The sequence below is a fragment of the Octodon degus genome, unplaced genomic scaffold, assembly GCF_000260255.1.
Source record: "Octodon degus isolate 3935 unplaced genomic scaffold, OctDeg1.0 scaffold00194, whole genome shotgun sequence".
NCBI lineage: Eukaryota > Metazoa > Chordata > Mammalia > Rodentia > Octodontidae > Octodon > Octodon degus.
The window spans coordinates 1,967,632-1,990,714 of NW_004524770.1; the positions used below are offsets into that span (position 1 = coordinate 1,967,632).

The window sequence follows — 23,083 nt, forward strand, 5'->3', positions numbered from 1 at the left end:
CCCCGCGCAGGCCGGCCGGGCGCAGGCTCTGGCCCTGGAGCCACGCGGGGCGCCGACTCCGCTCCTGCGCGCGTGGGCGCCCCGCAGTCAGCGCTGCCCGCCTGGGGGTCAGGAGACCGCAGGAAGGAGGGCGGCGGGCCACGCATCTGCGTCTCTTCTGGCCTTCAGCATGCAGTCATTAAAAAGGAAGCACCACCACGCTGCGTGAGCGCTGAGCGCTGCCTAAGCCTTCCAAACATCGGTATCACAGAAGCGAAGATATGATACAGCCAATGGAAAAGAATCGCTGGCATCACTTTCCTCCACAAAATTACACAGAAGTGGACAAAACATTAAATAAACATTCTGTTATTAAATATATTAACACCAAAAATCATGTATAAATTAGGAAATAAATGTACAAACTATTTCACAAAGTGCTTTTAAAAATATGTACACAACATTCAAGAAATTCTTAATGTAAGACATTCCAGATGGAAGTTTTGGGGTGATAAGTTTAAGTGTCCTTTTTCTTTCAAAAAGCATTAATACAGCACTTAACACACATACACACACACTCTCTCTCTCTCTCACACACACACACACACACACACAAGGCATATTCCCAGATTGGCAAGGAGTAAAGAGTACCTTCACAGTTATGTCAAATGTTTATTTAACACTTGCAATGGGCATTTTTAGTTCGCAACTGAGTTTCCAAATTAGCTCTATAAAAACAGGAAAAGAACAAAACTGGGGTGACTTCCTAAATGACACTGCTAGTAGCTCTGCTGTGTTTAGGGTAAGAGCTATGCGCATGTATATTTTTCAAGCCCGTATCAGCGTGGAGGGCTTTTTAGACACTGCACAGAAAGCAGGAACTGCTCTGCCTCGTCCGCTGGCATCGACCCCACGGGAGCGGGGAGAACTCGCTCAGACAGGACTGGCGGCCGGCACGGCCTGCCTGCACCGAGCCTGGCCTTCCTCGGAGCGAGAGTGGGACCTGATTTCCCAGCATGGTCTCTCAGATGCATTCAAGCAAACAAAACAAAACTCCCACAAAATATAAAGCACTCAATTCTGAATAAAAGTCACTTTTAATTTTTAAAACATTGCAATTATCAATTAAAGAAAAACATCTTCAGCAGACCTGATGTATCAAGCATTGAATGTATTTTGTACTTTCCTGGTAGTTCTCAGAAATACAACAGCATTTATCTGAAGGGTTTTTTTTTTTATTTTTTTTAAAGGAGTCAAAAGTAAATATGGTTTTATTATTCAAAGCTGATCAAATGCCCACACTATGTGTCAGTGGAGACACGGGTTTTCATTCGGCTGCTTTCCAAGTGTGCTGCACAGAGCGTCTAAGGGGTGTAAAAACCACTCAAATTTTACAATGTAAAACCTTTAGTTTTCATTCAAATGAATACAGTAAAGTTACTGGAATAATTTTTAAAAATAGGATATGATTTCAGACATCCCTAAAAGAAAAGGGACACTTGCTTGGAGATCTGAACAAGTAGGTCCTAGAAGAAATAATATGAAATAAAAAACTTGCCAACTGTTTGGAAAATTTGGTATCAATACTCTAAGTCACCTCTGTTTAGGATTGGGTATATTAAATATTCGAACCCTAAAAATGATGTCAGATCATCACAGGCCAGAGACAGCACAGCCCCTGCAGCCCGGCTGGCGGAGAGCTGCCCAAGTCTTCGGCCACGCCACACCCCGGGTCAGGCCGACCCCGGTGGCGAGCCTCGCAGGGCTTCCAGTGACACAGGCGGCCCACTGAGGTGCGCGTCACAGGGCCCCACCACTGGGCTGGTCACGCACTGCCCTCACGGACTCCTATTTACTTGCAATACCTTCACTGATCCCTCTTCATTTTGCAATACAAACACGTACACCTTTTTGGATCAACGGGGTTAGCCAGAGCACAAGCAAGGGGCAAGCTCAGGAGAGTGGCTCCAGCCTCTCCGGGGGAAGCATGTTCATCCTTCTTATGGCGTAACAGAAACTGGCCCAAAACACAGGCCGCGTCCCAGCCCCTGTGCAGCACCGCCGAGGTGCCACCCAGGGCTGCAGGCATCCATCCGGTGGGCAGCCAGTCACAGAAACATTTACAACCCAGTGTGACCCTGGCATGAGGAGAGGGAGAAGACCCAGGTCTGTTGACGTGGACACATGGGTTATGGAGCCGTTTAGACATGTCCCATTTCTGGACACAGAACACTGGTAACAAGATGACCCCCAAGCTAGCTAGGACATCGAAAGGGGGCAGGGGACAAAGAAGGGACAACCTCTCCGTTGTATTGACATATAATACTATGTACAGCACCAAGTATGTCACACCGTCGCAGCGCTGCCTCGCGCCAGCAACGCACGCTCAACGTCATACCCAGCATGAAATGAGCACGCTTCACACGCAGACGTGGCACAGGGCAAAGGAGAACCGACGCGGCCAATTCCGCTCAATGTCACTGGCCCATCCGTCCACAGGCGGACTCGCTGCCACAAGGGCTCCAACAAGAATGCTTGCCCCTCACTGCTGGTAATTTCCATACTGGCCCTGAAAGAGACCAAGACACAGATTACCCTCTCCAGTCCTGAGCGGCCGCTCCTAGCCGACAGGCAGCGAAGGCAGTGGGAGGAGGGGCTGCGCAGGCGGGCTGGCGAGCGTGAGGCGGCGCACCACACTCCCACGCCTCCGGCCAATATCGCTAAGGAGTCGGAGGGCTCCGTCCCCCAGGCAGCAAGGGCTGCTGACTGGGGGGCAGCAGGGCCATACAGGCTCCTCCCCGCATTCCTCCCACGCTCCAGTAGGAGATGGGACTGGGGTGACCAGGGTAACAGGATTTGTCAATTGAGAGCCGGAAGCAGAGAGCCGAGGCAGCATCCAGCATGGCTGCAGGAGTGGGTGCCCGAGCCAGGAAGAAGAGCTGCCCACAGGACTGTTGGAGACCAGGTCACGGTCACTCAGCTCACCGCCCTGTCTCCCTTGAATTAAGTCTGAACAGGCCTTAATAATTCAACAACCGGCCTACGGGGCGACATGCTCCTGCAGACTGGCACGGATCTGTCAGCACATCTGAGGACTGCTCAGGCGCAGGGGCTGCTGCGGTTTGGGCAGCCGAGATGCCCCAGAAGAGCTTCTGTGGCTCCCCCAGCTGGGCAGGGGTGGGTCTGACCAGCCCCACGGACGTTGAGCAGAGACCCAGGGCACACAGCGACACCTGAACCCTGTCAAGACCGCATCAGACTACTCATAACTGGAGTTGCCACGTCTTGTTTAGAGGTAAGCATAAACTGGTGTCCTCCGATTTGTCATTCGGCCAGAACCTTCACGGGTCACTTTCTACATTCCGAATGCATTGTTTCTGTACTCTTGGAAGGAGACTTACCTCACTAAAATCATGCTAGGGACTGCATTTGGGGCCAGCTGCAGACTGTGCCCCCTGGGTTCTGCGCACTGCTTTGGGGCAGGTGACACACCCGATGCCCACCCAGCGGGCCAACTCCAGACACACTGGCACCACAGCCCTGTGGCCAGTACGCTTGCAAGGGGGCACCACTGACCTATTTAGCTTGCTCCTCTAGTGACCCTGCCTGGATAGAGGGCAGAACTGGCACTGGCTTGTCCTTTAAAAGCAGGCTGAGAAACCCTGATTGCTTGGCCACCTGAGGCAAGCAGCCATTTCAGTACAATGAGCTCTGTGAGCCCCCTTAACATCTTCTGCCTGGCACACAGTGACCCTGGGGTGGTCACCTCTTGCTGAACTGCTCTGAAGGAGACTTCTGGCCAACCTCCAAGAGGTCCCACCGCTCACACCACTCCCTCCCAGGCTTCCTTCCGGCTCTTCTGACAAATCTGCTCCCACCTCAGGACCCTGGCAGATCCCTCCCTAAGTACAGCTCCCTCTCATCTCCTCAGGGCTCCTGGTATGAAGACATCTGCCCCCAGGGCCCATGTCCTGCTCAGAGCCAGAGAGCAACTCCAGGAGAGACCCTGAGGCCCATGCCCTCTCACCAGTCCCTGCTGTCTCCTGCTGCACGCCTGCTCCGGCCACAGGCTTCCTCACTCTTCTGTATACCAAAAACTCAATTCATTGGTTTCCATCAGGACCTGCTGGACTGCCACCACGGCACAGCTTCCCAGAACTACTGGTCAGACCAGGTGCCACCCCCGGCCCCACTGTGTCATCCTCATGCCCCCGTCGCTTCTTCTTCTAACTGCTGGCCCTGGAGTGTCGCTTGCTGTCCTGCTTCCCAGCCTGGCAGTCTGAGCTCCTACTTGATGCCCAGCCCTCAGGAGACTCTGGCTTCATCAGGCGAGCGATTTCTTCCTCACCGAGACACCTAGCCTAACCACTCAGGGGCCAGGTCACCACCACAGCCCACAGCCCACAGCCCAGCAGAGACCCACAGTGTGCTAGGCACACAGACAATATTTGCAGAATGACTCATGCCAAGAATCCCCCATGTGAACCTAGCGTAAGTCTGGGACATAGAAAGCCATCTGCCGGACTGAGGTGAGTATATATGCAGAGGTAATTTTTAAAAACCTTATAGGCTCAGAGAATTAACACTCTGGAAGGGGCCCTGATGCCAGTTAGCTGTACTCCATTACTCCTCATGACTGTAAGAGGGATCTTCACTTCGTCTTGACACACACAGCAGATGGGCACGTCTGGGAACACCCAGAAAGCTTGCCTGCTCATAGCCGTATGGGCGCTGCTGCTGGGCCGAGGGTCCCGTCTGCGAGGCTCTGTAGCTTCCGTACTGTTGGCCTTGTCCTTGCTGGTAGCTGGAGTACTGCGAGGGGGCTCCCTGGGCAGGCCCTGTGGAAACAGCCAGGCCAGAGCCGTGAGGACACCACCACGTGCCTATGCTCGTGGCCGGGAGCTGTGCAGGCAAGCCGCACAGTACCAGTCCTGCAAGGGCCAGACCGTGCTCTCGCCTGTGGGTGGCCGCAGCCTCTCCCCAACACAACTGGCCTGCTGCTTGCTGGCAGCGGCCTGCCGCAGTCACTGCTGGTCCCCTTACATGCACCTGACATACCCCAGGCACACGGGGGAAACTTCTGCGAAAGCTAAGCTGAAGGTATTAGAAAGAATCAGTAAAGGCCAAGTCAGCTTATTATTTTTTCCAGGACCAGGGCTAGAACCCACAGCCCTGTGCACAGGAGGCAAGTACTCTGTCATTAAGTCACACCCAAGTAAGATAGACACATATTTTTTTTTTTTTTTGGCGGAACTGGGGATTGAACTCAGGCCTTGTGCTTGCCAGGCAGGTGTTTACTCTCCTGAGCCAGCCCCCGGCCCCAAGTGATATTGTAAATGCTACCGGCACACTGTAAAGCTGAGCAGTCTTTTTTTTTAAATCTTCCATTTATCTTTATGTGTTTAGTACAGGGTTGCACTAGACAGTGTAGACGGGCCTCCCACCTGTCTCCCCAGCACTGGATACGGCATGCGCCATGCATGGCAAGCGCTGAGACTGCTGAGCTACCTCCACAGCCCAAGCTGGGTGGTCCGGAACCGTGGTTTCTCCCTCCCCACACGTGGGGCCGTCTGATAGGAGCTGACTGCAGCTCCTAATTTTTCAAAAGCTGCTCAGGTGATTCTCAGACACTGCCAAGACTGAGACCCAAGGACCAGGCTCGTATCCTCAGTCAAGGATGACACAAAAGAGGAGGCAGTGGGCCTGCGGTTTACAGAAAGAACGGGGCTAGCTCTGGTCGAGACTGCACGGCTGATGAATGCATTTTTGTTTTCTTTAAAATAAGACGTTTCAGGGGCAGGGGAGATAGCTCAATGGAATAAGCACTTGCCTGGCATGCGTAAGGGCCTGAGTTCAATTCCTGGTTCCGCCAAAAAATAAAAATAAAATAAGATGTTTCGGTACAACGTATCTTGCCATATAGTTCAGGCCGGCCTTGAACTCAAGGCAACTACCCTGCCCGGGGCCTCTGAGGACCACGATTCCAGTGTGTACCACTCACCTGCGTGCCTCTGGGACTGTCAGGATCTCCAGCTGAGGGTGGCCTCCCAGCCGTGCGCTCCCCACCCAGCTCCCACTGGGGCGGGGCGACACTTGGGGGGCAGGAGGAAGTAGCCCTGCTGCGGCTATCGTGCAAGAGCCCACACTGGCCCTGCCTCCCAGAACATGGAGCACGGGAACTGCTAGAGCCTCCTCCTGAGGGCGAGGGCTGGCCACGGCCCTTTCTAGAGCTTGAGGTCCTAGGAGGAGGGCCAGGAGGGGCTAGGACCAAGCTGGCGGGCCACAGTCCTGCTGTGTTTCCACTGCAGCTGGGCCCTGGCCCTCTGCCCTTCCTGCTATCCCAGGACCCCAGTGCCCATGGCAGTGCCCATGGCAGACTTGGCAGCTAGGTCAGCATTGATCCTCGCAGGGTGGGCAGGTGCTGATGGACACTGAGCATCTGTCACGCTGCGCCTGAGCTGAGCCGCCCGGGTGTGGCCTCGCGTGAATGGGCCACAAAACCAGGTGCAGAAGACGCCTATGTTCACCTGATCCCAGGGCTGACTGCTGCTTCCAATAAAAACAGCAGCTTCTCTCAGGGCTGGGGCAAGAAAACACTGTGGCACAGAAAATACAGAGGTGCTAGAAAACCAAAAACACGAGAAGGACACAGGAGCCGGTTTGAGGAGACGAGCTCCCAGGGGCCCAGGCTAGGGCCCGTTAGCTTAACAAACTACAGCCCCACATGTAAAAAGCACATCTGTGACTGCACACAAGGCAACGGGGAATCTGCACCCCAAGGGCCATGGGGACTCAGGCTGATGACAATGGCACCTACCTGGCGGGTCGGGAACTCCCCCACACCTTTGGCCACATCAGGGACCTAGTCCCGGCTGGAGAAAAACATCAGACAAACCCCACCGAAGGGCACTGTACACAGTGCCTGACCCAACCACCCCACCAGCAAGGCCACGAGACAGGAGGTCTGCAACACTCGCAGGCAAGAGAGTCCCATGGAGGCAGCCAGATGGGATCCTGGACGGGGCTCAGGGACAGAGAAGGACACCAGGGGAAAACTGGCAAGCTCCGAATGAAGCGTGGAGCTCAGTCTCGGCAACGCAGCCACGTGGCTTCTTAGTTGTGACAGCTGTACTCCAGGAACGCGTGACACTGTCGCAGGGGAAGGGGGTGCACAACCGCTCTGGACGCTGCCCTACAGCCTGCCCCAGACGCGGATTTCCCAGCCCCACCTGCGGAGGATGCACGCTGCGCGCCTGGGAGTGCGCAGGCGGGCCCTCTCTCTCACCGTAGCCTTGCTGCTGTCCGGGGTAGCTCTGCTGGCTCGGGTACTGCTGCTGGGGGTATGTCTGCTGCTGGGCCGCACCCTGCTGGTACCCGGCCTGCTGCTGGCTGTACTGGGGGTTCCCTGTGGAGAGAGAGAGGAGACGCGGCTCAGGCCCGGCCCGCCGGCGAGAGTGGATAAGCAGCCAAGCAGGACTACAGCGGCTGCCTCAGTAGCAGCAGCAGGTTTCTTCTCCATAATTCAATTTTATAAAAATACAGATGAAGGGCCGGCGAGACGGCTCAGTGGAATAAGGGCTTCCCTGGCAAGCGCAAGGGCCTGTGTTCAATCCCTGGTTCCACAAAAAAAAAAACCCAAAAAACAACAACAAAAGAAACCCACAAACAAATGAAGCCAGGAGTGATGGTGCAAGCCTATAATCCCAGCGCTCCAGAGGCTGAGGCAGGAGGATCTCAAGTTTGAGCTCAGGCCAGTCAATTTATTGAGTTAGTGTGTCTCTGTCTCTCTTTCCTATTTTCTTTACTTTTGTTTTTTCATTTATTTTTATTTTTTTTGTGGAACCAGGGATTGAACTCAGGCCCTTGTGCTTGCCAGGGAAGCGCTTAATCCACTGAGCCATCTCCCCGACCCCTTTTTTCATTTATGTATTTGGTACAGGATCTCACTAACTGGTTCAGACTCTAGTGATCGACCTGTTTTCTGCCTCCCCAGCACTGGGATTACAGGAGTGCATTACCATGCCCGGACTCAAACTGCCAGCTCAGTGTGCCCCTGGGGTGGGGCCAGCGCAGCATGCAGGACCAAGGATTGAACCCAGGTCCCTGTGCTTGCCAAAGCAGGCGCTTAGTCCGCTGGGCTATCTCATCGGCCCTTCTTTCCTGTTTTCTAAGATAGGCTCTCATTATGTAGTTTAGATGCCCCAAATTTTTGCTCTTTCTTCTTGTCTCGAGTGCTAGGATTATAGCTGGGATTACAGTGCGTAGTGTGCTGCTCTGCTGCTCATGTCCTGAGAGCTGGACACTCACATCCTGTCACTCGGCCACTGCCTTCTCCCTGCCCAATGCTGTGGCTTTGTCTAGATGTCCCCCCAAAGCCTCATGTGGTCACAGGTGGGGCCTTCCGGAGGGTGCTTATCTAGAGTGTGTGCTACCAGGACTAAGGCGGACCCACCTGGGTGTGATTGCTCCCCAACGTGGCCTGGACAAGATAAAAGGGACAGAAAGAGGTGGCTGCTTGTCGCTTGCGGCCTGCTGCCTCGCTGCCTTCTGCTCACCATGGAAGGCTATTTCTCCTCTGCAGAGCCCCTGGAGCCAGCCAGCTATGACAAGAAACCTCTGAACTGTGAGCCGAGCAGACTTCTCCTCTAACTCTGTGCCACAGCTATTTTGTCTCAATAATGAGAAAGGCAACTAAGGCACCTGACACACCACAACACCAGCAGGGAGTGGCTGTGAATGGTTACGGCCAACAGGACACCCGTCGGGTTGGGACACGGCTCCCCACAGCGCCCACAGCGTTCAAGACACCCTGATGCTCTGACAAGTGTTGGGCCGAGGCCCGTGTCCCGGCCTGCCAGCCAAGGGCCTCGAGCCTCGCCCCACTGCCCAAGCGCCTGCTGCAGGGCCCTGCATCTGCGGGCCCATCCCAGGCGGGGCCGGCTCCCGCACACACGTACCACTCTTCAGGCTCTGCTCACTGCTCGGGCCCTGGGGAGGGGCACGGGGGCCTCAGGGGACAAAAGCCCGCTGTCCTACTTCGCTGCTCTGGCAAAGGACTTCCCTGTTCTAAACCGGGTCCTAGCAATGCACCACGAAAACAGCAGCACCACGGAGAGCGTGGGGAAATTCGGCCTGCAGGTACAGAGTAACGAGGGTGAATTCCTCCCAGAGGAATTTAATCTTTCCCACTATCCACCATCTAAGAAGTGTCACTTGCTTTTGGCGAAGTCCTTAGCAATGTCCAAGGCAGCACCCCAGGGACACAGGTCTCCAGGAGGTATAGATGGTACGGACAGCTGTGAAGTGAGGTCCTACTGAGGCCTGAAGTCAGGGCCTCTGCACTGAGCTACGTATGGTCTGTCTGTCCCTCTGCCCTTCCCTGTTCTCCCTCTCAATTTTAAGACACAGTCTCTCTGAATTGCCAAGTGGCCCAGGCTGGTCACAAACCTACAATTCTCCCTCAGCTTGTCACAGTGCCAGGGTTATGGGCATGCATCATCATACCTGACTTAATATCTAATACTCTTTTTTAAAAAAATTTTATTTTTTTTTAATTTTTATTTATTAGAGAGAGAGAGAGAGAGAGAGAGAGAGAGAGAGAGAGAGAGAGAGTGTGCGGCCAGCTCAGCCCACCAGGGGGCAGGGCTGGCTGGCATGTGGTGCTGGGGGATTGAACCGCGGTCCCTGTGCTTTTGCCAAGCTTGTTCCAAGTAGGTGCTTTAGACCACTGAGCCATCTCTCCAGCCCCAATATCTAATACTCTTAACCTTAACTTCTGAATAGACCAATAAATTCTCATAGTTCACGAGTGTAAAAATGAACTCCTGTGACAGACAAAGAGGCCAGTCCATCGCGGCTGTGCCAGGCCCTCCCCTCGCCCAGCTGTCACCATTTTGCTTGGTTTCTTGGGTGTCTCCCCGTGGTATGTGTGGGCACATCTGAACGCACGTGTGCAGCCCGATCTCCTCCGGTTTCACACTGAAGGCAACGTCAGCTGGTTTGCACTGGCTTTGGCAGCTCAGCCTCCAAGGGGCCCGGGCTCTAGGCCGTATGGCTACAAGCTCACTGTCCCGGATGTGGACCTGCCTTTTCCACCCCATGCACTGCCACAAGCTCCACGCATACCTGGACATTGCCCACGCTCCTGCCTGGCTCCCCTGGTCCTCCCAGAACAAACACGGCACTCCCAGCCCTCTCACTCAACAGAAGACCTTGTGACGCACACCAGGCAACAGGCCTGTGTCCCACACACATGTGGGTTTCCTGTTCTGGGGTCTAATTAACCAAATGACAAGACAAAATACTTCCAGAAGGAAACCGAGCCATCTGCCACTTGTCAGAGGGTTACTAAATTTTTTAGCAGACTCATCAATTATGGAAGGCGAGAATATGTAACTCAAAATGGAAGTACAAAAACATGGGGTGCACATGTTGAGCGGCACATGCCAGGCCACGCAGAGCAGGGCCGGCCTGGGACAGGGGCGCTCAGGACAGCTCATCAGAGGCTGGGCCCTGACGCCTGCGGGGCAGGAAGGGAAGAGGCACCTGGTTCAGAGCTGGGCTCGGTTTGAACAATTCCCAGTACTGGGGATCTGGGCTGTTGTACAAATAAGCTCCGGATGCCCTTGCAAGCAGCCCCTGGGAGGTTTTTCTTTTTGAAAACACTTGTTATTTATGTTTTTACTTTTTTCCTAGCTCTATTAGGGTATAACTGACAATGATAGTATATATTTCTGATATGCAACGTGATGTTCTGATAAACACATATACTTGAGGTAGTTTATTTCTTCCCAGCAGGCTGGGACTTGTGAGCTCAACTGCAAAAGCCTTTCACAGATACAGCTCTTTATGGAATTGCCCAAACAAGCTTGCTGGCTGGCCATTTAGAGTGGGCCAGCCCTGCCACTGGAGCCGGCTCCACGAATGGTCTTCCGGCCAAGAGGAGCCCTGAGGGAGACGCCATGGGGGTGTTCCGATGCGGGCACAGGTGACTGTTTCCTGTCATGAAAACCAAAGTAAGCCAAAGGTTCAGTGCAGCAGAGCTGTGCTGGCTGTGCAGGCCCGGTTTGTCCTCCCACTTCTGCAGGCAATCACAGCTGCATCCCACTCTGGTGAGAACCAGCAGGAAGACTGGGGAGCAGGGCAGACCACTGCGGCACGGCGGCGAGAGGAAGGGAAACACCGCCTGAGCTAGCTCCTGATCTCAAGCCAAGCAGACGTAGGACGACAGGCGTGTCAAGGTGCCTGTACGCCACTGCACTTCCAGACCCCTTGGGTGTTTCCTTCCCAATTCCGTATTTTATATAGCCACAGGTTCCTAACTCAGCCAGAGTGATGGCAGGTTACTGTGCTTACTTCTGGGACAGGCGGGGCCCTCAGTGAAGCACCCCATGGGCAGGACAAGGGGTGTGGGCATATCAGTGGGAGCACAAGGTGCGCCAAGCCGTGGCCAGAGCAGTGGTCAGCAGCCAAAATCAGACTTGCTGCATGGCACAGTGCGGCAGCTCCCTGAATCGTCGAGCAGGCTTAGCGCGTGACCCCGTGACCCCAAGTATCTGAGGTCACAAAGACATGTGCACAGCCATGAGCAGCGAAGCTTGGGCTACGACAGCTGAAGCACAGAAGCAACCCACAGCTTTGTGGACGGACGAGCAGCTGAGCAGTGTGCTCTATCCACAGCCAGTGTTGAAGAAGAAATTTTTGACACCTGGGACAGCACAGTAAACCGAGGACCTTAGGTGGAGTGAGACAACCAAGTCCCAAGAGGACACTGGTCCCACTCACAGGTGTCCCCAGAGAAGAGCAGAATGGTGGGTGCTGGGGCTGGGGAGTGGGACAGGGAGTTAGTGCTTAGCTGGGCACTCCCCTTTCTGCAAGGTGCAGAGTGCTGAAAAGCGAGCGAGTATGGTGCACAGGAAGGTACTAGGGCCCTCAGCCTTTGGACACCCAGTTCTGCTGTGCAGGCTTCCAGCCCCGTTTGCAGCAGGACCACACTCTGTACGTCTGGGCGCAGGACAGCCTCATCAGGCGGCACAATCACGCACGCAGCAGTACAAAGCCAGCAGGAACGTGTCAACTGCACATCATCATAAGGAAACGCCAGAGGAGCCGCACGCACAGGCCGTCACTGCGCACTCACAGCTGGCCGTCTCTCGTCACGCGGGCCCTCCATGGCCTTTACATCTCCCCACCACCAACTGCCCGACGACAGGCCTGGCCAGAGGCAGCTGCGCTCACAGTCATTGGCATGCTGACGGCCAGGGGCCGCCCTCCTGCCGGGGCTGGCACCTGCGGAACCAGCCCCTCAGCACCCACATCCGGGGTGTGCCACGAGGTTCCCAGTCTCTGATGTGCACCACAGAAACAGGCAGGTACCACAAATCAGGGCTTGGGCTTGGAGCGGCTCCCCGGAGCCAGGCCCACCCGACGGGGTCTCCCACAGGGCTACAGTCTCCACACCAGAGACGCACTTCACCAGGCCAGCGTGAGTCTTGAAGAACTGCCAGCCCCTGCAGAGCAGCCACACCACCCACAAACACTCTCCGCTTGCCTCAGAAGGGCTCTGGGGTGCCTCCGTGCCCACGAGTGACGAAGTCTGGAGGGCCCCAGGCAGGTCAGCCAGAGCAGATGGTAGGCCTGTTCCTCAGCTCCTCCCACGCAGCACCCACAAGGCAAGTCGGACCTGACACACAGCCTGGCATTTCCAGCTTTTCCGCTGAGCTCTGCACCACCTGCCATGTCTGCATCTACTGCCCATCAGCGACTTCGGTAAAATCTGTTAGAGGAGGCCGTGCTCGCTCCTAAGAATGCGGAGTCGGAACCACTGTGAGCCAGCCAGCCAGCTCCGCAGACTGAAGTGCCTGTTTAGGCAGAGCACAGGGCTGGGTTTGGGCCCGAGTGCTGGCCCCGCCCCCAGGGAGCACGCTGGTTGTGCTGGTTGTCGTGGTGCCTGCCAGTAATCCCAGCACTTTGGAAGCTGAAAACAGGAGACTCACTACGCGTCCAAGCTGTGTAGTGAGACCTTGTACTAAATACATTTAAAAAAAAAAAAAAGAAAAAACTGAGTCCTTAGACCACTGCGTGTGGGCCGCTGCGCGTGGGAGCAGTGCGTAGCCCCCGTGCTCCTTACCCCCCTCATAGTAGTGCTGTGTGGACTCCTCAAACGAGCGGTCGTAGCTCTGCTCCGTGTAGGATGACTGCTGGTAGGCGTAATCACCGTGGCCTGCAAGAAACAGGTGACCCAAGGTTGGCGGGCCTCTCACTGCCCTCTCTGGGTGGAGCCAGCAGAGCCAGGGCCAGGCGGGGAGGTCAGGCAAGGACAGCAGCAGAGCCGTCCCCCAGCCACTATGCCCCAACCTCTCCAAGCAGTCTTCACTTTCACATGCAGATGTCACTTCCTGTCCCCGAATTATGTGAGGCAAAGTTACAGCTCATGGAGAGGACCAAGTCTATTCACAGCCTGCTTCGTGACAGCACCAGCTGCTCCTTCGTGTCCCTGCCTGGCTTCTTCTGGGAGTTTCCAGGCAGGAAGTGCCGACCACCATGGGCTCCTGCTGTGTGGCGCCCTCACACCCCAGGACACACGTGCTTGCCCTACAGCCAGCCTCTGCCATCTGCCTACCTCGCAGCCCCACTGTGCACCCCTAATTCACACTTACCAACGCCAATGTCTTGTGTCCTCCAGGAGCCCCGTCTTTATTATTTATTTTTGTACTGGAGATTAGACCCAAATCTTCCACAGTGAGCTTCATCCCAGCCCTTTTAAATTTCTTGTTCTGAGACAGGGCCTTGCTAAGTTGCACAAGTGGGACTTGAACTTGGACCCTTCTCCTTCGGGAGTACTACTTTGCCCAGGTTGGGAGCCTCATCTTGTCTCCTGAACTTGCCCAGTCTTCAAGACCATTTTATTTATTTTATTTTATTTTTTTTAAATTTTATTTATTTATTTGTGTGTGTGTGTGTGTGTGTGTGTGTGTGTGTGGCCAGCTCAGCCCACGGGGGGGGGGTGGCTGGCATGTGGTGCTGGGGGATTGAACCGCGGTCCCTCTGCTTTAGCTAAACTTGTTCTAAGTAGGTGCTTTAGACCACTGAGACATCTCACCAGCCCCTTCAAGACCATTTTAAATCCTGCTTCCACAAATCCCTGGACAACTAAAGATGCACAAGCAGTGACAAAGGAAAGCAATCTGCAGAAGTGACAGCGAGGGCTGCAGACCCACGGGGCCAGGCAGCATCTACTGCTTTCTTGCGCACTCTTCTGTGAGTCTGCGCCCACCTTGCTGAAAGGTTTACCTCTATCTACTACAGGGCTGGCCCGGCCTGCCAGCCTCTCAGGAAAGAGAGGAGCCCCGAGGAGAGGAGCGCAGCACGCCGAAGCCCTGTGCAGAGCCCACTCCTATGCCAGCCCCAGCGTGCACGAGCACAGGGGACTCAGGGTGCTTGAGGGAGGAACATCAGGGGCTACAGCCCGAACGCCTAAGGAACACCAAGCCGAGTGGCTCATGCGCGCCAGCACGGCGTCCTCACCGTCCGGGTAGTACTGCTGGCTCATGGGCTCCGAGGCGCCCTGGCTGTGGCTGTACTGCTCGCTGTAGTACTCCTCCTGGCCCAGGTACTGCTGGGAAGAGCCTGAGGGGGACAGGACGCTCAGGAGGCGCAGGCGGCCAGGCCATCTCAGCTCAGCGGCAGGGCCTGCCAGGAGGCTTCCCTCCCGAGAGCATCCACTCGGCCACGGAGAAACCAGGCGTCCTCTTTCCCAATGCCCAGCCTGAAACACTGCACTTGGCACCAGGAAGACCTACTATGGCCCCAACCCCCCGCCCCGGACACCAGACGCTCCTCATGTGCCCATCGGGGACTCTCACAGTGAGACCCGCAGATGCCTCCAGCACCCTGGTTCACAGGAAGGTGGGGACCCCACAACCCTCCAATTCAACGTGGAGAAGTCCATGCGCAACGGCCCTGAGGCGGATCACTGTGCAGGCGCACGGATGCAGGCCTCACCTTGCTGGGGTGGCCGGTAGGGCGCCATGGGCCGCTGCCCCATCATGCTGCTCCCCTGGCCACCCTGGCCCATCATGGCGATGGATGACTGACCCTGGTAGTGCTGGCTTCCGCCCTGTGCTGAGTTGTAGTGGGACGTAGCCGCCTGCTGGTGCATCATGGAAACTAGGAGACAGGACAGAGGCCTCAAGAGTCCCGAGGCTGGGCAGGGCCAGCCTGAGCACTCTCTCATCTCTTCTCCTGCTGCAAACCGACTCCCTGCTGAGGCTGATCCTTTACCATGCTCCCAAGTTCCCCGTGAGAACACCAGCCCGGCTCCACACACACTTCCACCGACACAGGCTGTACCCACTTGACACACACCAATGTGGGGACAGCACCAGAGAGAGCCTCGGGGGCATGGCCTGCAGCCACACAGCTCCCACCAACCTGGGCCCACAGGCACTCAGTCCTGTTCTTCTGTCTCTAGTGCTGGGCCTGGGGGAGTCACCCTGCCTACCCATGTCATCTGCTCAGACACCCAGAGCAGCACTACTCAACAGCAAAAGGACAGAAGGCACATAGAGTTTCTGGTATCCATACTGAAAATGTGAAAAAACCCAAACAAACAAAAAACCCTGGTGAAATCAGGTTTAATAATATTTTTTATTGGAGCTAACTAATACTTCCAAAATAAAGTTTTAGCATATAATTATTGTGAAAAATATTATGGAGACACTTCACATCCTTTTGAATAAATAACCCTCTAAGGGGCCGGGGAGATGGCTCAGTGGAATATGTGCTTCCCTGGCAAGCACAAAGCACAAGGGCTTGAGTTCAATCCCCGGTTCCACAAAAAAAAAAAACAAAACAAAAAACAAAAAAAAACCCAAAAAACCTCTAAAATCTGATGGATTCATTACTTGGGGAACATCCAGTTGAGACCTACCACGTGCCACCATCTCCAGGCTGTGGCCAGTGGCCCCTGTGGACAGGCCCACCCAAGGGCCTGCGGTTGACTGATCTTCATCCTACTTCTGTGGCTCTGCCAGGTGATCTCATGCCAGGAATGACTCTGCCCCATGCATGAACCAGTGCTGTCCCTCAGACTGGGGCCAGGCCACCCTGTCCTTAAAGATCTAAACAGCCCAGAGACAGCACCTCCGTGCCTCAGGAGAAGCCACCACGCTGTGCCATGTCTCCTACTCCAGTGCTCTAAGAGGGAAGCCCCTTGGGGACCTCCTTACAGCCTGATGCTCCCTGGGCTACATAGAGGCCGAGTCAGTACCTGGGTTGGACTGCATGTTGATGTTGGTCCGAGACACGTAGCTGCCAATGGCACCTTGACCCTGCATGGGGACGCTCTGCGAGGCAGGTCCCGAGTGGCTGTAGCCAGGGGCAGTACCGTGGCCGCTGCCAGACATGCTCATGGAGGTCGTAGGAAGCGTGCTTTGTGCTGTCTGCTGCATGGACACATGGTTTGGACCTGTGGGGGTGGGGAGGGCCATGAGGGGCTGGAGGCCAGGGCTCGCCCTCGGGGGTGAAGGCGCCCTGGTCTCCTTTAGTCATCTGGAGATCAGCACACTGTGCATGAAGTAAATGATGAGATGGGGAATGAAAAGGTAAGTGGACACACTAATGACATGGCAGCTGAACCACACGCCCGTGGTAAACCACTCTCAGCGGTTTCCAATCTGCTAGGTGTGCTGCACGCATCTGTGATCCCAGCACTCTCGGAGGCCACGCAGAGGCCGCAGTGGGACCCAGCCTGGGCAACTTAGTGACTTGGTGAGACCCTGTCTCAAATTAGTAGCAATAATGATAACAGTACTAGTACTAGTAACAGGCTAAGCATTTAGCTGAGGCCCTCCGTGAGGACGGGGACTTACCAACCAAAGACAGAACGATTCTTATTAGAGATTCACAAGGGTTATGTGGGAAGTGGCCCTGCCTGCCAGTGTCTGAACACAGCAGGCTGCGCTTCACTGGCCTTTAGCTCCCCACCCCGCACTGCGCGCAGCCCTGGGGGCAAGAGGTGCCTGGCCGTGGATGCTCATCACCTGCAGTTGCCTGGTGACTTGGTCACAGAGCCCTCTCCCAGCTTCTTTAGGGCTGCAGACTCACCGTTGCCAAGCTGGCCTTGCATGAGCGAGGCTGGGGGGAGGCCAGTGCTGATGGCGTCGCTGAGGCTGCCCTGGGGATGCAGGCCTTGGCTGGAGCCACCCTGACTCAGCCCTCCGGGGCCCAGGTTCATGTTCTGGGTTGGTGGCTGCGGACAACAGGAAGGGCAGGGGAGGACAGTTAGCTCACGGAGAACCGCCAGCTGCGGTCACACTCCAACATTTCGGAACAGATGGAGACGCAAGCACCCAGAACAGACAGGTGAGAGCTACACTTACCCACACGTGTTCAGGCGCTACAAGTTGGGTCCTTCCTGGGACGAAGGGAGCGCCTTCCCATGCCCACCCACCCTGCGGCCGCCCCATCCCCCTTGGATCCAGCTGGCCGTACCTTGGCACCCACATCCTCTCTGGGTCTCGTGCCTTTGCCCCGCTGGTTCATGCTGCTTCCTGTGCCCCCATGTCTACTCCCCTCCCCTCACAATCTGCCTCCAACCCCGCCTCTGAGCCCAGGACAGCAGGGAAGAAGAAAGTGCAGGTGAGCCCAGCCCCTTGCTTTCCACTCCCCATCTACATGGCTCCAAAGGTTTGCACTGGGGGTTTTCTCCCACAGCCATATACAGGAAGTGTCTCGCAGGATCTGCTGGTCTCTGCAAGGATTAGATCTGAGAAGCCAGGTAGTGCTGGCTTCACGCTCCGTGTTCATAAGTGCCAGCATTTCTAGAGGAACTCAGGGCACTGGAAGGGGAGCCACCTGGTGGCAGTGTCCTCACACCTTCCTGGTCCAGCTGGCCTGTGCTCTCCTCAGCACAGGGAGGCCGAGGCTGCAACCACAGGATCTTGCTTCACAGTTAAAATTTAATGTGAAGAAAATGCACTTTTAAAAATCAAACAGGAAATGAAACATTTATACTGCCACCTGCGCTGGAGGCTTCTGCGCTGGAGCGCCCCTTTCAGATCTGCCTTTCATCACAGCAGTGCAAGGGCCCGGGCTACAGCCGCTCCCACTGCGCAGGACTCCCAGTGTGCCTGCACTAGGATGACCCCAGGACCACAAGAAAAAAGCAGAGGACACACGGCGAGCAACAGTCCCCTCTCCTCTGTGTCTGTCCAGACACCTGCTGTCACTCCTAGTGGGCTCACCTCAGCCTGCTAAACAGCTTCCAGCGCCAGTCAAACCCAACGACCTCGGACACTGCCCCTCACCCTGCATCCCAGGAAGGATCCTGTTACTGTCCCCATACCCCTGGGGAGGTTCAGAGGACCTGCTTCCTGCAAGTCACTTTCCTATTTGAGGGGGACCCGCTTGGAACCTGCTCTGTGGCAGGCTGACCCTTGCTGGTAAGGGGGGAGCCTGGCTCCCCAGCTGGCGGTACTCACGGCGGGGAGCAGGGACTGCATGTTCTGGTTGGAGTCTGCTATGGTGGCCAGGTAGACCAGATTCCGGTGCAGGATCTGCTGGTACCTGTGAGGAGCATGTCTGTGAGGCAGGGACCGCAGCCAGAGCCCAATGGCAGTGGGCCCAGGAGCACCCAGGCACTGGCGGGGTGGCCCAGCTGGAAACAGGCACATGGCAGCACACGGTGGCCCAGAAAGGGGCAGGCGGGCAGTGGATCCAGCAGGTTCCCACGGGCCCCCGCCCTGTGACAATTCCAGAAAGCCACTCCGATGGGGCCTGACAGGAGATACCACTCTGTTCAGAGAGAGGAGGCTGGGGACAGGCTGTAGGAGGTGGAACCTGCAGGTGGCAGTGGAGAGGGCAGGGGGGACGGACGGACCGAGCCCTACTCCCGCTGAGCCAGGCATCAGGCTAACTCAATGGCGCTGACCACCCTGAGCAGCACAGGAAGGAAACGGCAAGATGGGGGAGGGGAGAATCCAAGGAGCCCACACAGGTCACACACACCTGGGTTCCAGGCCACTCTCACACATCAAGCCGGGGGGTGGGGTCCAAAGCCCCTCACACACAGGCCGGCAGTACCTGGAGTGGGATGGCTCCGAGGTCCTTCCACACCTCCAGCCTCCAGGCACACCCGAAGGCCTGCGTCGGCCACGGGGCACCACGTGGGCACCGCTGCCCCAGCGCATGTCCTACTAGCTATGGAGCTGCGGGCTGTGGCTGGCCCGGGCCCAGCAGCGCGCTCTCCCCCTCCGCTCCACTCCCAGCGGCTCCCATTCCGGGCTGCACCTCTCAGGGTGGCAGGTGCTGCCCAAGGGCGCAGGGACACACCCTCCTCCACGCACTTGGGGCTGCAGACTCACTGCGCGCACTCGGCCGTCTTGCCCTTGCTCTGGTAGTCCAGGATGCACTGGATCAGGTGGTGGTTCTCATCCAGCATCTGCGGAGTGACCACACGGAGAGGGTACACACACGGCCACGGTACATTTGCCCAGAGACTCAACCAGGACACAGCAAAAACTGAGGCCCTGGGGGCCATGGCTGCTTCAGTGACTGCAGTGGCTGGGGATGACCAGGGCTGGATGGCCGAGAGCCGCTGCCATCATCCCAGACACCTCCTTCCTGTCCAGCCTGGGCACCTCGCTCTCACAGCAGTGGCCTGCTGGACCCGAGCCCAAGTGAGGGCCCTCCCACTCCTCCCAGGCCACCGCCCCACAGAGCCACTCCTTGGCCCCCCATAACCTCTGGCCCAGCTCCATGCCCATGAGGTCCTGAATGTGCTGGCTGCCACGTGTCCCTGGTCTCGGCTGGCAGGTGTGACCTCCGAACCCACGGCAGGGAGGGTGACCCTAGTGGGTCTGGGGCCTGAAGCGCCGGAGTTAGTCACCTCCACTAAAACTCTGATTCCAGGTCTCTCTAGGGCAGGACCACAGGCTCTGGAGATAGTGTGGTCCTGGCAGTCAGGGGAGGAGGCCCCATCCACCTGACCTGCCCCAGAGCTGCCGGCCCTGCCCTTCCCTCCAGCCTGAAGCACTGGAACACATCTACCCTTGGGGGTCCAGCTCACAGGATGCCTTCTACTATACCATTTTTCTCCACCACGACAAAACACACAGCTCAGCAGGGCCATCCTGAAACAGGCAACCACCAGGGGGCGCTGCCAGCCAAGTGGTGACCGTGAGCAGGAGAGCAGTTCAACCCCTAGGCACCCCCGCCAGCCTGATTGTCCATGGGGCAGTTTGTACCAGGAGTGCCACAAATGGATCTAATCACTTTTCCTGGTCTTTTCACTAACAAAAGTGGGAAGCATACACGCAGTGCTGGTGCTTCAAGCCGCCTAGTGAGGCATTCGTGAACATGTTCGCTAAAGGGAAGCAGCTCCCAGTGCTTTTGATGCCACTCTAAAAGGCAGCTGGTACCCTACTGGACTTCTCACTCCTCCGAGGGATCCTTCCACGGGCACCAAGCACGCAGCCCAAACGCTGTAAGCAGATGCTGCAGTAGCGTCACCCCTAGCTCTCCACAAGGCCCTGTAACCCATTACGGCTGCTTAGGGAAAGCCTGCTCTGTGAAGTCAAATGCCAACACCTGCAGGCCAAAGGGAAGGAAGCAAGCAAGCAAACCAAAGCAAAGATTAATACACAAAACAAAGAGAAGAAGCAGCCACTGTATCCATGAGAAGAACGGGATGCTATTTAAAAACCACACAAGAAGCGGAAAACGAGCTCTTGGAAATTAAAACTATGTTGGTAAGACAAAGAGGAAAAAAGAACTACATCCAGGGGTCAGATTAGAACAGTTGAAGGAAACTCCTAGCAAGCAGAAAATGAGGCAGTCCGAAAATGGAACAGATAATGGAATTTAAAAGTGATCCAAGTGGAACAGCAAGCAACTGTCCCGCACAGCCAGAAACGGCACTGTGGAGAGAAGCTCCAAAATCTCCTTGCACAAGTTCATGCCGCAGGACACATCTCCACAGTGGAAGGCTACCCAGAAACTAGCCTGACCAAGGGTCCTGGGGGAAAGACTTGATCAAAAGGGACAGGGGAGAAAAGCCAGGTTCTGGGGAAAGATTCTCCACAGGAGAACGGGCACTGGCTGGGCCTGAGGGTGCCACCCCTCCAAGAGGCACCCCAGGAGACATCCCGCCACCAGGACAGCTGGAGGACTGGTAACTGACCCTAAGGGGGGGCTTCCAGAGCGAGGACCCAGGACTCCTGAAGGCTCAGATATCCTGACAGAGAGTTCTAGCGGAGCTAGGACTCAATTGAGGAGCTTCCCGGAAGCAGTGACCTCACACTGGGATTTGTGGGAGGGTAATGACAACCCTGGAGACTTCCAGAGGTGTTGTGACCTGCTCCTGAGGGAACGTCAGTACAAGGGCGCAATCCCAGCACTTGGGAGGCTGTGGCAGGAGGACCGTTGAGAAGTGGAGGTCAGCCTGAGTCCAGGCCACCATAGCAAGCTATAGAACAAAAAACCCCAAAGCAATGAGACTTTCAGAGCAGCAGTGAATTCAACCCACAGAGAGACTTCTATGGGGCAATAACTTAACTAAAGAGACTTCTGGGAAGATACTTGGCGAGATGGTGACCAAACCCTGAGGAAGCTTCTACAGCACAGGTAACATAACCTCTGGGAGACTTTCTCTTTTTTTGAGACAGGATCTTTCTATGTAGCCCAGGCTGCCCTCAAACTTGCAACAGCCCTCCTACCTCAGCCTCTCAGGTAGTGGGATTACAGGTGTGTAAAGCACGCGGTTTAGCAGAGTGTTTACGCACGTGGAGACAGGGTCTCTTGCTCTACGGTTCAGGCTGACGGGAACTCGCTACGGAGCCCAGGTTGGCACAAACCTGAGGTACCCTCTTGTATTAGCCTCCCAAGTGTTAGGGTCACAAGTGTCCACAAGGCCCAGCCTTTGAAGCTTCTAAAGGCGCGATAAACTAACCCTGAGGAGACTGGCTGGAGGGCGATGACTTGACCAGAAGAGCAGCCACCTGAGTGCAACGCGGAAGCCCTGCCCTGTGAAACCACCTTTGGGGTCATGGCATCTCCCCTGCCAGGCACATGTAACCTGAGACTTCTGGGAAAGCAACGACCTCCCTGAGGAGACTTCTAGACGAGTGACGGCCTAACCCCAAGGAGACTTCTGGAGTATCAATCACCTAATCTCAGAGAGCCCTCCAGCATACCGACGCCTAACTGAGGGGGAAGCAACGACCTACTAACTGAGGGGGAAGCAACGACCTGGCCCTGAGGCTTCTGGAGAAGGGGTGAGCTTAAGGTGCAGGCGCCTGAGGAGACCTCTGGAGGGTGCAGACCTACCTAAGGAGACTTAGGGAAGAGTGACAACCCACTCCAGAGGAGTCTTCCTAAGGAGGAATAATCAAATAGGAATTCAAGAGGATCAGAGACCTAACACTGAGATTTGCAGAGAAACAAAACTCCATCCCAAAGAGAGTTCTAGAAGAGCAATAACTTAACTCTGGGAAAACTTCTAAAGGACCAGTAATGAAACTTAAGACACCTATGCGTTAACCCTGAAAAAACTGCCAGAGGAGCTGTCATTTAACACTGAGAAAACACGGGCAGAAACAATGTTCGATCCTGAGTGGGACTTTCTGGATTAAAGATGATTCGAGATTTCCAGAGAAATTATGACATTTCCAGAGGAAGAATGTCCTAGCCTAGGAGAATATAGTGGCACGATGACTTAGCCCTGAGGAGACTTCTAGAGAAGTGAAAACTTGTCCCTGAGGAGAATTTCTGAGGAGGGAAAACCTATTGCTGAGAGACCCAGGCTAGGAGAGACTTCTTGAGGAGTCATGACTTAACTCCAAAGGGAAGGAACGTCCTAACCCAGGGGACATCTGGAGATACAATGATCCAATCCAAGACTTCTGGAAGAGTAAATTAACTCACTGAGGATACCCTTGGAAGAGAAATAACATAATCCCAAGGGAGTCTTCCAGAGGCTAATGATCTAACTGTGGAGTCTTCCGGAGGACTGAGACCTCCAAAGGAGCAATGACCTCCCTAAGAAAGTTCTACAGAACAGACACACTTACCTCTGGGTCTTTTATGAGATAGTGAGAGGCTTCCG

At 55.5% G+C, this 23,083-nt stretch overlaps 1 protein-coding gene across 4 annotated transcripts in view; it reads right to left on the bottom strand.

Moving 5' to 3' along the window:
• Nucleotides 1–1,057: 1,057 nt before the first annotated feature.
• Nucleotides 1,058–23,083, bottom strand: part of Ss18l1 (SS18L1, nBAF chromatin remodeling complex subunit) — a 29,007-nt gene continuing 6,981 nt past the window's right edge. For 3 of the 4 annotated variants that reach the window (XM_023704330.1, XM_004644174.2, XM_023704329.1), the window contains 10 exons: nt 19,344–19,420; nt 18,462–18,546; nt 17,086–17,230; nt 16,250–16,447; nt 14,983–15,147; nt 14,506–14,607; nt 13,109–13,201; nt 7,265–7,384; nt 4,690–4,817; nt 1,058–2,548 (listed from right to left, as the gene is read on the bottom strand). In XM_023704330.1, coding sequence (XP_023560098.1) covers nt 2,522–2,548; nt 4,690–4,817; nt 7,265–7,384; nt 13,109–13,201; nt 14,506–14,607; nt 14,983–15,147; nt 16,250–16,447; nt 17,086–17,230; nt 18,462–18,546; nt 19,344–19,420 — 1,140 coding nt within the window. In that variant the 3' untranslated portion in view covers nt 1,058–2,521. The remainder of the gene's footprint in view (nt 2,549–4,689; nt 4,818–7,264; nt 7,385–13,108; nt 13,202–14,505; nt 14,608–14,982; nt 15,148–16,249; nt 16,448–17,085; nt 17,231–18,461; nt 18,547–19,343; nt 19,421–23,083) is intronic. The other variant, XR_002818746.1, reaches the window with a different exon arrangement.